The sequence below is a fragment of the Hylobates moloch genome, unplaced genomic scaffold, assembly GCF_009828535.3.
Source record: "Hylobates moloch isolate HMO894 unplaced genomic scaffold, HMol_V3 SCAFFOLD_5, whole genome shotgun sequence".
Classification (NCBI taxonomy): Eukaryota; Metazoa; Chordata; class Mammalia; order Primates; family Hylobatidae; genus Hylobates; species Hylobates moloch.
The window spans coordinates 149,026,916-149,041,212 of NW_026652280.1; the positions used below are offsets into that span (position 1 = coordinate 149,026,916).

The 14,297-nt window shown below is 42.3% G+C and overlaps 2 protein-coding genes across 4 annotated transcripts in view; one reads left to right on the top strand and one right to left on the bottom strand.

Annotated features, from left to right (window-relative positions):
• PIGK (phosphatidylinositol glycan anchor biosynthesis class K) overlaps nt 1-7,642 on the top strand; it is a 183,585-nt gene extending 175,943 nt beyond the window's left edge. The window contains exons 14-16 of one of the 3 annotated variants that reach the window (XR_009213708.1): nt 1,662-1,813; nt 3,491-3,559; nt 6,887-7,642. The gene's annotated coding sequence lies outside the window, so the exon portion shown is untranslated. Of the gene's footprint in view, nt 1-1,537; nt 1,814-3,490; nt 3,560-6,886 lie in introns of those variants that run through there. The other 2 variants (XR_009213710.1, XR_009213709.1) reach the window with 2 other exon arrangements.
• The window catches only part of ST6GALNAC5 (ST6 N-acetylgalactosaminide alpha-2,6-sialyltransferase 5), a 187,975-nt gene that overhangs the window by 13,875 nt on the left and 159,803 nt on the right, over nt 1-14,297 (bottom strand). Inside the window, exons 3-4 of the mRNA XM_032155551.2 lie at nt 7,689-8,098; nt 1,674-1,781 (exon numbers count right to left, since the gene is read on the bottom strand). Coding sequence (XP_032011442.1) covers nt 1,674-1,781; nt 7,689-8,098 — 518 coding nt within the window. The remainder of the gene's footprint in view (nt 1-1,673; nt 1,782-7,688; nt 8,099-14,297) is intronic.

The window sequence follows — 14,297 nt, forward strand, 5'->3', positions numbered from 1 at the left end:
ATTGTTTCCATCCTACCGTACATGAAGTCATGATGAACTAACTCTGAGTAGGAGAAATGACAGGTTAACTTGCCTTTCACTTGTTTTCCATAATAAATGGAATATTTCCTTGAACACTTGAAGTCATTAACATTTCAATTTATTCATGCTTTTTCTTTCTGGCATCCTAATGGCAATATTGCATAATTATATCTGCTATATAACCATCAATGTTGATGGCTCTTTGCATGCCCATAAGTGCCATTCTCACTGTCTCTGTTAGCCTGTTGGTTTGAGGAGGCAGTTTGCTTTTTTTATGCCATTCTACTTACTTTTTGTGTATAGATTATTAAACGGAGACACAGGGCCAGTGAATTAAGTGAGGCAGCACTGGGTGAGGATCCAAGCTAACTTGCCTTGTGCTTGCCATGTTCTTACTAGGCGCTGTTCCAAGCATTTCACATGTATTAGCTTATTTACTCTGCCTACAGCCCTTTGAGGCAGAGTCTATTATTATGACATCTACGTCTATGGATGAGGAAGCTGAGACCTAGAGACACTAAGTGACTTGTTCAAGGTCATACTAGGTGGGTAAGTGACCAGGCCAGGCTTTACACCTGTGCAGCCTAGCCCCAGCATTTTTGACCCTGACCTTACATCAAAGGTCTGCTCTGTCTGTACCTCTCTCTCCTCTTTTGCGGCCTGACTCTTCCATATCAACTAGTGTTGTTGCTGTGTTGGATCTTTGGGTTAAAAAGAAAAAAGTGGCAAAATGGTAATGGGATGATTAGATGCTGTTTCTCATCTTTGCTTTAAACCTCCAAATTGCAGCTTTTGCCTAAAGACTCATGGCCTTCGAGACATTGTTAGAAAAAAATAAACAAATAAAACACCAGATAGTATAAGTAAGCACACAATTTAAAAAGCAAGTTTTAAATGTCCCCCACCCCAGCTTTTGCCATTTGAAGATCAGGATTGAGTCCACGTGCAGGCCATCAGGCATTCCCCAAAACTAGGGTACTTTCTGGAATTTCTGGCCTCACTATTTTAAATTACAGGTGAGTTTTCAAGCAGACTTCCAAAAATCAGGCCCTGAATATTGCTGGGTGCATTTGTGGTATGCCCTGAACTCTGCCTGGGCACGTGCCAGGAGGAAAGTTAAGGTGGCAACAGAGATGTGTGCATGTTCTCTTTAAAGTGACACCTCAAAATAATTATGCCTGTGCTTTTGGCCTTAGAAGTGCAAGCCTAGGCCACTGATATGGCAAGGGAAGGAGGCTCAGAGGAATATTTTAATTTTAGAAAAAAGGCCTCACTGTCAAAGGAATTGCTCTCTTTAATTCATTAAAAAATTATCACATTCCTTTGAAATGAGAGTAAAACTAATATTTCTTAATGCTTGTTCATCGTTAATATTATGCCAATTATTGCATTACTTCTGGCTGATAAATATTCAGAGGATAAATGGAGCCCACAAGATGGATTTATTCTCCAGCAGTACAAACAAAAACTTTCAATATTTTATATAACATAATTAAATGCTGTTTGTTGTTTCTAGAATGAGAACTTGGGACATGCTAATTAATTGCTTCAAGAAGACAGTTAGACATGTTTCATGGTTGATATTCAGAATCAGATATTTATAAATCCTGCACAACACGGCTGATGATTTACACTTGCAGAATAAATCCTACCTGCAGAAGTCTGGGGGCACCATGCCATAAACATTGATCCTGTCACAGAGCTCCAGTGCAATTGTCATTGTGAACCAGCCAGTGCTGAGCCAAGTGTTGGATATCTTCCTGGAAGGAACAATAATTAAGTCTGCAAGCTGGTAAAGTAACCATTATACCCACTACCATCTTTAATTCTTTCCTGGAGTAAGGCTAACTATAAACAGAGTCTCTCCCTCTCTCCTCCATTTGGTAAATATCTGGAACTTTACCAAATTGACATCTCTCACTAACATCACCATATTCCACAGTACAATCATAATTGATGTTGATGCTCATGTTGAATCTGTGACAATAAAAGATGCTCAAGGGACTTCTGCATCATCAAAGATGATGATCAGTGTTTCAATGTTTAAGTGTATGTTACCACAACTCAATTTCTTATGACAGTCCCCGTTTAACAACTCTTTCTTAACGAGAACACTTGAGTAACTAGAAATTCTCCTTGTTCCCCAAACAGGCTAGATAATGAGTAGCTTATTAAATATAAACAAACATGCACATGTATTTATCTATCTATTAATCAATTGGTTGATTGACTGAACCTAGGGTGAAAGCTTGCCTTCAAGTAGACTACCACCAACATCTTGATTGAATATCTTTCCATAAGAAGGGTACACTCATTTGGGTATGGGCTAATGACCAGAGGAAAAGAGCCACAGGAATGCTTATATTTAACTGAACATTTGCTTCATTTTACATATCGGAAAATTTTTATTAGGAGACCAAAAATTGACAAAATTTAAGGAATGAACTGGTGCACCCCACCATTCATTAATTTTCCCATTCAGACATCTGTAATGAGCTTCTACTATATGCTATGCCTTAGGATAACTGTGGAGACATAACACCAAGGTCTATTTTGACCCTGCGAGAATGACTCAGCCTACCATGCTACACTGCTGTGGATATTAATTTCAATTCTTCGGGGGTTGCTGCTTTTACTTTTCCTTCAGTGCTTATGGCATGCCTCATTAGCCAGTTTCAAACACCTTATCCCCAAGGTCAGACTGTCTGACTTTGCCCAGCCATAGCATCATTTGTGATGTGAATAACAGAGGTGCAGGAAGGCTTTTCTACTTGCACTGTGTAGCACCCATCCTTGAGAAGAAGGAAAACCTTCTGTCAATCAGTTTGCATAATTATTTTCTTTTCATATAAGGACCAAAAAAGAAAAAACAAATAGAGGACATTTTTAAGGAGTCCTTCATTTTGTCCAATACCTGACAGCATGGGTGGCTTAGTTATCCCTGGGGATCATGGCTTCAACTTTACATTTCTTAAGCCCTTTACTCATTCATTCCCCTATTCCATTGTATTTTGACCTAGTAACATCCCAGGAAGCATATTTAAAAGCTCCTAAAGATGGGAATAACAGGGGCTGAATCTCACCTGTTTCTATCATAACCAGCTGGATGACCTGAGGCAAGTTATTGTTGATCTTTGACCCTTCATGTCTTATCTATAAAGAAGGCATAGGAATCGCTGTCCCCTGGGCTATTTGAGAGCTAAATGAGCAAGCATGCATGAAAAGCACCAAGTTTGGTATGTTGATACATTGACATCTCTTCCTCCTCTTTTAGTTGCTAGGTTGAGCAAACAAGGTAAATAATTTCACCATTCTTTTCAGTGCTTTTTAGCAACCATGAAGAAAATTCTTCCAACACTGCTACTGGGGGTTGCGTAGGGGCCACCATCAGTAGTCAGGGCAGGAATTACGAATTTCAGAAGCCTTCAGCCTACATAGGTATTAATGATTTTCCTTCTTTCTCACTAAGGCTATATATTCATAAGACCTTTGAGACTGAAGGAGCTGGAATGGAGAAAAGCTGACTGAATGGCAAAGGGTAAGAAGAGGAGCCGGGCGCGGTGGCTCAAGCCTGTAATCCCAGCACTTTGGGAGGCTGAGGCGGGCGGATCACGAGGTCAGGAGATCGAGACCATCCTGGCTAACACGGTGAAACCCCGTCTCTACTAAAAACACAAAAAATTAGCCGGGCGTGTTGGCGGGCGCCTGTATTCCCAGCTACTCGGGAGGCTGAGGCAGGAGAATGGCGTGAACCCAGGAGGTGGAGGTTGCGGTGAGCCGAGATCGCGCCACTGCACTCCAGCCTGGGGGACAGAGAAAGACTCCGTCTCAAAAAAAAAAAAAAAAAAAAAGAAGAGGAAGTGGCTTCCCTGAAGTTAGAGGCTGTTTTCACCTATGGGCCATGACAATGCACTGGCCATGTGTTCTACACCTAATCCGGGTGAGTGAATAACTGGGAGGATGTGGAACCCAGGAAGAGGATGACAGCTCACTTACAGCTTCAGGAGCCTAATCTGGGAATCACACTTACATTCCCTCTGCTTTTAGAGCTATTGGACACACCAAAGGGGGCTTTCTCCAGGGGCAGAAACTCTCCCATAACTCTGGTTCTGTTGTATGTGATGTAGTAGAGATCATAAACCACAGCCTGAATACAGGAGGATGTGGCTGCACAGGAAAAGGCTTTGTGGGTAAAATAGGGAGAAGAATGCAAGGTAGAGGATGAAAGAAACTAAAGTGAAGAGTTCTTTAAAGTGACACTTAAAATTCCCCAGACTTCCTCAATAACAGCCTTTTGGGGTCACGTGCTGTAGAAATGCAACACTTTGTGCTGTCTTTCTAAAACTCTTTGTTGAACTCTTTTTCTAACAAAGGAATATCTACTGTTTTTACACTTAATCAGCTGTAATGAAAGAATATGAAGAGCTGTCATGTGCTTATTAGGGAAAATTATCAGATATTCTTTTATATGATGAAGTAACACACTGAGCTGATAATTCTATAGTGCACACTAAATTACAATTAAGGGCCTTTCTGCTCCACCAGAATCTCATTTATAATCTCTATGGAAATATTCTTCCTGCAGTTATTTCATTTATGCTTCCTTTATCTAATTACTATAATATTGGTTCTGAATCATATTTTCCTAATGTACCCTTATTCAATTATAAAGTTATTTTCAAGTACAGTTACTTCTTAATATCAAAGAATACCACTTGGCCATCTAAGTCATTTGTCATGCTTCTTAATTGCAGATTGTTCCTGAGCCACTTTTTTCTCCACTTTTAAGGAGGGTGAAACTTCTATCAATCACAATCTATTAAATGACCCCATTTCTTCAAAATATTCACCCAAAGGAAAGACCTGATCATGAGATCTGCAAGTTAGATATTCTGCACTTTATGTATCATATGCTACTGTTTTGTTGGGTTTCAAGAAAAGCATACATTGAGAAATACCATTACACCCTAAATGTTTTAGGTGTTAATTTACAGAAATAGTTTTGTCCTGAATGGCCATTTCTGACTTGTTTCTTTTAGCTTGGAGCAGGCTACAGTTTAAGAATATTAAGTCAATAGAGTACTGGCTTCTTTAAGACTGTTTCCTGAAGGCAAGAGGCACAAAGTTTCTGGAAGCAGCAGTGTACTCTGGCATCCTCCACATTCATAAGTGTGATTCCCCTGAGTAGGGACTATGTGGATCCTGGCAGATGGATATCTGTGGAAAGAGGTCCACCAGCCACTCCACAAAGCTTTGGCTCCCTCTGTACCAGCCAGGACGACCAGGAAGAAAGACCTGGTGAGAAAAAGCTTCTCATTGGCCAGAATTTAGTGAATTTAGTCAGCAGGATATGCCTTGCTGTGAGATGGGTTCCTAAAGATCCTGAGTGGCCAAAGGGTATGATGACTTAGTATCTAACTTATCAGCTTAAAATGATTTCTCAAGGAGTCCAGAACAATGTTTAATTATACTAAATAGCTAACATTGCGGCGGTGTTTTAGGAATACTTATTTAGCAATCAACCATTAAACTAAAAAGAGAAAAGTGTTTTCTGTTGAGACGGTTTCTACTTATTTCAAATTTTCCAACAAGTAAAAAATGAAACTAAATAACTCCCCTCCTTCTTGATTCCTTATAAAATGTTTTCTTGATTAAATAACTCATTCAAATGAGTGACAGTCTGTCTTATCTGTGAGTTGCAAAGGTCAATGTATGACTGGGTTTTGTGGCAGCTGGCGATGATGATCAGAATCCCCAGTGTGATCTGCTGGCTGGGCTACCCATGGGGTCTGCTGGGCCTTCCAGGGAGGAAGGCCACAGTGCCAACAGCCAGCTCTTCCTCCTTCCTCCACCAGACCCATGCCTCCTGCCTGGGCCAGCCCTTGACTGGTCACAAGGTTTCTAGGATTTAAAAGCTATCTAGCTCTTCCACACAAAGAATTTGGGGGCACTGGACTGAAGTCTTTCTTTGAGACTATTCTCTAATAATGAGCTGCTAGCCAAAGAATGGGTTTATTACTTTATATTCTTTATTGCATTTATCATATCACTTTATTTAAAACAATTTTTATGAGATGGGGTCTTCCTGTGTTGCTCACACTGGATTTGAACTGGGCTCAAGCCATCCTCTTGCCTCAGCCTCTCAAGTAGCTGGGATTATAGGCATGCAGCAGTAAGTCTGGCTCTCCTTTAGTTTAAAGATAAGCAATTGACTCAGTAACAGTTTTTGTAAGAGGGGTAAATTACATCATAAACGTTTAACAGCACAGGTTTTAGAATTAAGGAAATGAGGCAATTTGATTATTAGACCAGTCCATCCAGCATTAGTAGTCACTATTCCCTTTTCACACGTAAGGTCACTGAGTCTCTAAAAGGTTATATAACTTGTCCAGGTCCTCACAACTAGAGAGTGACAGAGCCAGAGTTCCAACCCAGAGCTGTACTCTCTAGCGGCCCTTGATTCTTCATTGTCCTTTCTTCACCTAGATTTGTCCAGCTGATGTCTTTTCACCTCTCTTCTTCACCTTGTGTCACCCCCACCCCCCAGTTCTCCTGACTGCAGCCACAGGGGGCTTTTCTCCAACCCACTGCATGTTCTCTCACATCTGATTCCCTGGACCTCCAGGGAGGTTTCTCCCTCCCACTCCTCAGGTCCTTTACTTTATCCAAGACTTCTTGCCCTGGGTCTCAGCTTATGTACATCTTTTGGAGAAAGCATTTTCCTTATCTCCCAGACCAGTAATTTCTAAATCTTTCAACCTATAGTGAAAAATACATTTTTACAACATGATTGAGACACACACGCACAGTTTTAATTTCATTTTCTAAAGTGTGTAATTCAGTGATATTTATTTTACATTCACAGGATTGTGCAACCATCACCACTAATTTCAGAACATTTTCATCACTTTGAGAAGAAATCCCCATCCATCTATCTCCATCTCTGTCAAACCAAAATAAAAGTTTCATGAAACAATACCTTACCTAACTTACTACGTGGGATGAATGCTGATAATGTCTTTTCTATTCTACTCTGTTCCATTTTATCCCATTCTTCCCACTACTTTAGAAAAAAAATCTTTCAGTGCCTCACTACATTGATTTCATGTCTTAAAATGGAGTTGTAGCTAACATCTACAGCACCATTTTCTTCCCTCACAAGACCCTCAGTGCACTGGCTACTACTTGGTAAGTGTCCAAGACTTTATATACTTGTGTTTGACTGTTTCCCCAGGACCAAGCACAGTGATGAGCAAGTAGTGGGCACTCAATAAATATTGGTTGACTAAATAAATGTTTGCCTTTGAATGGGAAAAAATAAACTCATATACTTTTTTTTGGTGAGTGTTTATGCAAGTAAACTGAAATGCAATAAATCTGTTATACTGCACTTTTAACCAATGAAGGCCAGTAGCTGTGTAACCTCTTCCTCAAAAATAAGGCCCTGAAATATCCATATAATTATCTCCATGCTTCTTTTCACTTTGTCTTGTAAAGTCAGCTTGAGCAGCCCAGTAATGCAGAGGACCCTACAAGTGAACTCTAGCAATGACATGAGCAGTGGAGCCCACAACAAAAACCTGTAGCAAAAGCTTTGCTTTGGGTGAGTCAGCCAATGATGACTTATCCTCACCCTCCCCTGCATCTTCTTCCCTGTGCCTTTGTACCTGTCTTTGCCAGTCTCCTGCTTGAAGAGCTCGTCAAACTGCAGCATCTTGTGGCGAGTAATCATGAAGGCCTTCAGCCGGGGTAGCACCTGGCTCAGGAGATGCAGGTTGTTGTAGACCTGGCCCTTGCCGTCCCGCCGCATGTAGCTGCTGGGGCCCCAGAAGATGAACACGGTGCCCTGGCTCACGTTGAGCAGGTCGTGGCGGTTGCGGAGGATCCTCTGGATGCTGGAATGCGCGATGACCCTCAGGCTGGTGCGATTGCCTACGTCATGCCCATAGCCGCGTGAGGGGGCGTCATTCATGCGGATGACACACTCTGTCTGGTCAATCTGGGAGCCTTGCCGACTGTGCAGCAGATGCCCTGAGCTGGTCACCAGGGCACAGTCCCTGCAGTGCATTTTCAGGGGCTGGAAGGCAGGGGGAGAAGGACACTGTCAGGGGCAAAGGGCTTAACCCTCACTCAGCACCAGCAGGCTACTTCCCTGCCTTGGAAGAAGGGCACCCATCTCTTCTCTCCTGCCCGTCATGTCAGAGTATATCCCTTCTGCTATTACTTTATGGACCCTTACGTTCTCTTCTAAATGGGTGACAGGGAACACTGGACAAGAGCAAAAGGGAGCTAGCACTGACCTGTCAAACACTGAACTAAGGGCTTTACTGATATTAAATAACCAAATCGACACATCAACCCAGCAAGGTTGCTCTTGTGGTCATTTTACAGATGAAGATACTTAAGCATAGAGATGTTAACAAATTGTCCAAAGTTGCCCTTTATTCCTAGCCAGTAATAAAGTCGTGCTTCCAGCTTTCAAAACTAGGTATTTTTGAGTCCAAAGTTACTCCCAAGTTGGAGCAAAGACTATCCTGCAAATTGCTGTGACACTAGTTGTGATGCACTTAACTCACCTTATTGAAAGTTAAACATTGATTAAAATTCTTGGATGCTGTACAAATATGTTTGTACTAAATAAACATCATCTAAGCATCATATAGGAAATGACATGCTGATTGTAACCCCTTAGAGGCCATAATTTTGAAGTGACATTAGGATTGCTTCTTCTATTTTAACAGATGAGGGAGAGAAACTGAGTTGTCCCATTTTCATAAACATAAAGAAAACCTCAAGCTCAGAGCCACAGACCCCAGCTAGGAATTGCAGGGCCTCGGTCCTTCTCTCACCTCAGTGAACACGCATCCTGGCAAAGTTCTGGCCAGGACACGGTGTTCACCAAAGACAACTCCAATGGCAGCGCTCAGTTCAATGCCCTGAACCAATGATTTGCTTTCAAAACACCTACGTCCTAACAAATTAAACATTCCCATGTTCATGTTTAATGAGAAATATTTCTAGTTGCTGTTTGAAGATAATGTAATTAGGGCCTGAGGCCAAGGCCAGCAAATGTACAAGAAAATAACAAGATGTTCTGAAGGGATGTTGCATTGTTAGATTTTTTCCAGAGCCTATGCCCTTCTTCTCTGTTAGCTTTGAACAGGACACGCTGGCTTCCTGTACTGTCTCAGGAAATTGAATCCAACTTAGTACTGCATATATTCAGTTTTGTGTTTATTTTGGGAGTTTCCTGAGACATGGCTGTGTCTTCAGAACTATACTGAGAGCACCTGAGGGCAGCCAACTTCCCTCGCCATGTGGTGCCTCGAAGCATCAGCTCTGGGATGTGGCAGGATGGGCCCAGCCTTGCTTCCACCACCTACTAGCTATGGGACCTTGATAAGACACTAACCTCCACAAGTCTCAGTTTTCTCATCTCTAACTGAGGTTAAAACCTCATTCTATTGAAACTGCCAATATTTGGCCTGCAAAAATAGCAACTGTGTACGGTTTAGCATATGCAGAACCTTTAGCATAGGATTGTCATAGTGATCATTCAATAAATGTTAGGTGCTATTAGGATTATTGGTCAGTGTGGAGCCTTTTGCTGTTGTCCAGGGTTCCCTATCACCCATTTAGAAGGGGATGCAGGGGTCCATAAGGTAATTGTACAATAAGTACTCATGATATCAGCACTGAACACTTAGGGTTTATAATTAATGCAGGGCTTATGAAATGGAGGTTCTACCATTGCAAATTCTCATAATTCTCCCAACATCTAATTACTCTTACATGACAGGCACTGTGCTAGGCAGTCAGAATGCAAAAATGGGGCAAATAGCCTTGAAAGCTTACACTTTAGTGAGGGACAGTGGTCAGTAAAGGAGGACAATACAGTGTGACACAGTATGAGGAGAGGAGGCTCTGCTGAAGTCTGAGGGGCTGTTGAGAGCACAGCAAAGCGGGGGGCACAAAGGAAAACTGGCCAGTCAGCTAATATTTATTGAGTGCTTTTCAGCCACAACTGTGTTAGGCACCGTTCTGATTTTTTATAAATATAATTCCATTAATCCTTCAAATAATACTCTAAGATACTATATTATCACTCCCATTTTACAAATGAGAATAATGAAGGATAGAAAAATGAAGCAACTTGCTCAAGATCACACTGTAAGGCAGTGGCAGTGTTGAAATTTGAACCCAAGAAACCTGACTGCAGAGACAAAGGGATTCACCATGATGCCAACACAGTGCAGTAGAATAAGCAGAATCAGTCATGGGATGTTTTCTTACCTCATTGCCTCTTTCCTCCCTCTTAGAAACACAGTGATGCTATTTTTTAATCAGTAGTGTTGTTACCACCCTGAGGGCACTGGGCTCAGTGGATGCAGTAAAGTGACAAGAATCTTCTACCAAATACCTCCATTCCTTGGAGGATCATTTGAAATAGATTCATCTAACTAGAACATTAAGTACATGATGCTGAAATGTGGTTGAGATCAAACCTTCTTTAGGAAGTGCCACATTCCTGATGTCCAGAAAGTGGCCCCTATTCCACTCAGAAAACTACTGAAACCTGGAGTAAGGGGTCCTGAATCCCTGGGCGAACTGTTGGGATGAGAGGCAATTTCAGTGGCCACGAAATGGAGGAAATGCTTCACTTTCCTTTCCCTTGTTTTACGTGCACATCCCATACATAAATGATGAAGAGGGAAGAGTTCCATGATAATCTATTCAATGGCAAAATTCCTAGTATGTACCAGGCACTGAACCTGGTGCTACAGATACTAGGTTAGCGCAAAACTAATTGCTGTTAAAATAATGGCCAAAACCACAATTACTTTTGCACCAACCTTAATAACACAATAAAAGAGCATACAGTCCAGGTTGAGGGTGCCCCCAGACAAACCATGACAGGACTGTGCTGTAAGTGCTATAATGCAATTAGGCACAAGGGACCATGGGACCAAAGATGAGGGAACATTTAAGCCTATCCAGAAGAGCCAGAGAGGTGAGAGAACAACCAGGAAAGGATTATGTAATGGAAACCAGCAGAAGAGACAATTTTTAAAAAGGATCAAGTAGTCAACAGTGTCACAGGACAAGTAAAACAAGACTTGGGAAATGTGCTTTGGATTGGATGACTTCAGCCAAAATAGTCTCAGCTGAACAGAAGTGACAGAGGGTGATTGTGGTTGGATTGAGGAAGTAGAGACCACAGCTGACTGCAAAGAGTTGATAGAGGGTTGATGGTGGAGCATGGCAGGACTGACTTTGACACTAAATACTTGTGGCCAGACAACATTGACTTGTTCATTCATTCTAAAGACCTTCACTGAGGACTTAATACACCCCTGAGGTTCTGTGTAACTCAGCACATTTGCTTAATAAGGTTACTTTGTAAGTTCATCCCAGTGGACCCTAAGGCCATGGGAAGCTGCTTTTTCTCATCACGCTCACCTAGAATTATCCTGAATTTTCTGGTTAGAACTGTAATTTTATTGTAGTCATTATTACTAGGGAAAACATTCTGAAGAAAGATCCCAGAAGCATCTCTTTCCCCTTAATTAGTTATTCTGCTTTGATTCTCAGAACAGAGACTGGTTGGCAGGTGAAACACATTGCCTTAGGGGCCTTCCAAGGACCTGGCGCTCTCTCTTTCTCTTTGCCCAGAGCAGGCCAGCTGAACACTCTTTCAGAGAAGGCCAAGTTTCCTAACCTTGCCATATTGACCCTCTGTGATTAGTGGGCACCACCAGAACATGCCAGGTTGACCCAGTCCCAAAAAGCCGCCCTCATGATTTCTGCTACCTGAGAAATCTGAGCTCTGGTATTGATTACCTCAGACACTAATACTCGTTCTTTGAGTTGTCCAGATGCATCAAACAATGCAAAAAAGATCGAAGTCTGAATTATGCCTTAGGTGCTTCTGGTAAGGGGTGCCAATAAAATGACAATAGCTGTTCTAAACATAATGTTACAATTCCAGCAGCTGAGAAGAGCAGTATTAAAGGCTGACCCACTTCCAAAGGACAAAATGAAGTCTGTTTCTTGTATTCAGGGGGACTGATGATATCTTTGGAGGCAGAATGGCGAAAAATTGTACAAATTGTGTGACCCTGTTTCTCATGATTTGGTAAAGTTCTCTGAGAGAAACATGCTCCCGCACTCTCAGTACCATTATAACCTTTAGTGTCTTAATGATATGGGTGGAAATATTCATGCCTTGGTGAGTCAAGATTCCTGATGCAATATTTACATGTTCTTCCCTTAAGCATTCAGATGCTGGGTTGATGAATCACTAAGTGGAACACGGGGAGGTGAACTTGAATCTCTGCCCGTTGGCCTGGGAGATGATGTACTGCCGAGGACACAAGAGGGGAGGTGGCTCCAGTGGGCTCTCCCCCGAGCAAGGCTTTCTCTCTGACTTTTTCCTCATAGTGTTCAGCCTCCCCGATTCTTTGGAACATTTTCCTTAAAGCCTCATTTGGTGAGATACTCCGTTCCTTCTTAGGAAACATAGGCATCTATCTTAGTTCACTCCTAGCTTAGTAGTCTCTCTTCCATCCTGACTCGTGAGAAAAATCACTTAATACTGAATAGATGGATGAATAAATGAGTGAATGAAACCCAACCCCCTGCCTTATCTATCTTCTGAGAAATCTACCTCCTGACACATACAAAGTAGACATAATGTGATGCCATAACCAATCATTTGACTGTAAACCCCAGGCCTTGGTAAAGATGCCACAAAGAGAAAGCGTGGTGGGCTGTGGAAACCTCTGTCTGCTGAGGAGGCTGCGGCCATTTGCCACTGGGCAGCCTCTCAGCCCAGGGAACCATAATGACCAGAGTCCAGGGCACTGCCTGGAATTAATGGCTGGCTGGGAAAATGGCCCAGGACACAGTAAGGACCATTAAGCCCAGCCAGTTATTAATCCCCAGTAAGAGCTTGATGCCAAGGTCATTAGAGCTGTTGTGAGGTGAAAAATACCCAGGAAAACGCACAGCACATGGAGGAGTGACTGTTCTCCAGGCTGCTGATGCTCAGAGCTACAGCCCGGGCCCCCAGAAGCCAGCATGCTCTACAGGAGCCAGTGGGAGGCAGGTGGGCAGGGTCTCTGGAGGGAGTGTGCAGACACATACACACACACGTGCATGCACACTCAGATCTTACCATTTTATTTTTGCTGTCTCTTTTGTGCTTTGATAATTTTGAGTATTTGCCATCATCCCAGAATCTAAGACACTATCTGCAGTTTAGAGGACTCATGAATATTTTAGAATGTGTGAATGAGTTTCTCCTTCCATCACCCCTGCCCGCCCCCAGCAACAACAACAAAAACCAGCACCATCACCAACAAAACCCCCAAACATACCTAAAATAATGGAATAGGGAAGCATGACAACTTTCATCACAACTAACTCCTTTGGGCTGTGGTGACAGGAGCAATCCCTTCTTGGGAAGCGTGCTCAGGCAATCAAGGTCTGATTTCTGTCACAGCCTGAAGAGCAGGAGCAGAAGGAATTCTCCCTGTGACCTAGCTGACTGCTCTGGAGCCTTCCTTAAGAGAATAGGCCAGGCCAACTCAAATTAAACTTGACACCTAAAACACTCAGCGATGTCCTTGCAAACATTTGCAGCATGGCAATATCAGGCTTCCGTTTTTAAAATTCTGATATATTTGGCAGAGGGAAAAGTACCTCAGAGCATAATGTCCATTAGCTCAGTAATGAGACGGGTCTTGCTCTGGGAGCTGCCTGTTGGTCTGGAGCAAACATAAGACATATTAAATGGCTTCAGGTGTTTCAAGAATCTCTGCACTTTTCAATCTGATGTTTTCCTGTAATTACTGTGCTTTTATTAGCTGTCAATCTCAGTTCAGGCTGACACTGGGTATAAGCCATGCTGATTATTCAATGTGATTCACTAGAAAAATGTTACTCTTCCAAGCTGTTCCTTTCTTTTTTGTTCAATGACAAGCCCACCCACCAGCCTTCACTGCCAAGAAGTCTTCCTGTCTCCACCCAGTGAATGCCACCTCATCTGATTTCCATCTACTGGCTGGCTAAGGATGCAAGAAATCCGTGGGCAGAAAGCAGTACTGAGCAGTTTAGAAGATAGTTTTTTAAGTCACTGACTTTGACTCTGCTTCTTCTACTCCTTAGATAGGTAATTTGAAGCAAAGTTGCTTAGCTTTTCTGAGCCCCATTTTTCATCTATGACATGAAGATAGTAAAGCCAAACTCAAAGGGAAGCTTTGCCATCTCAAGTG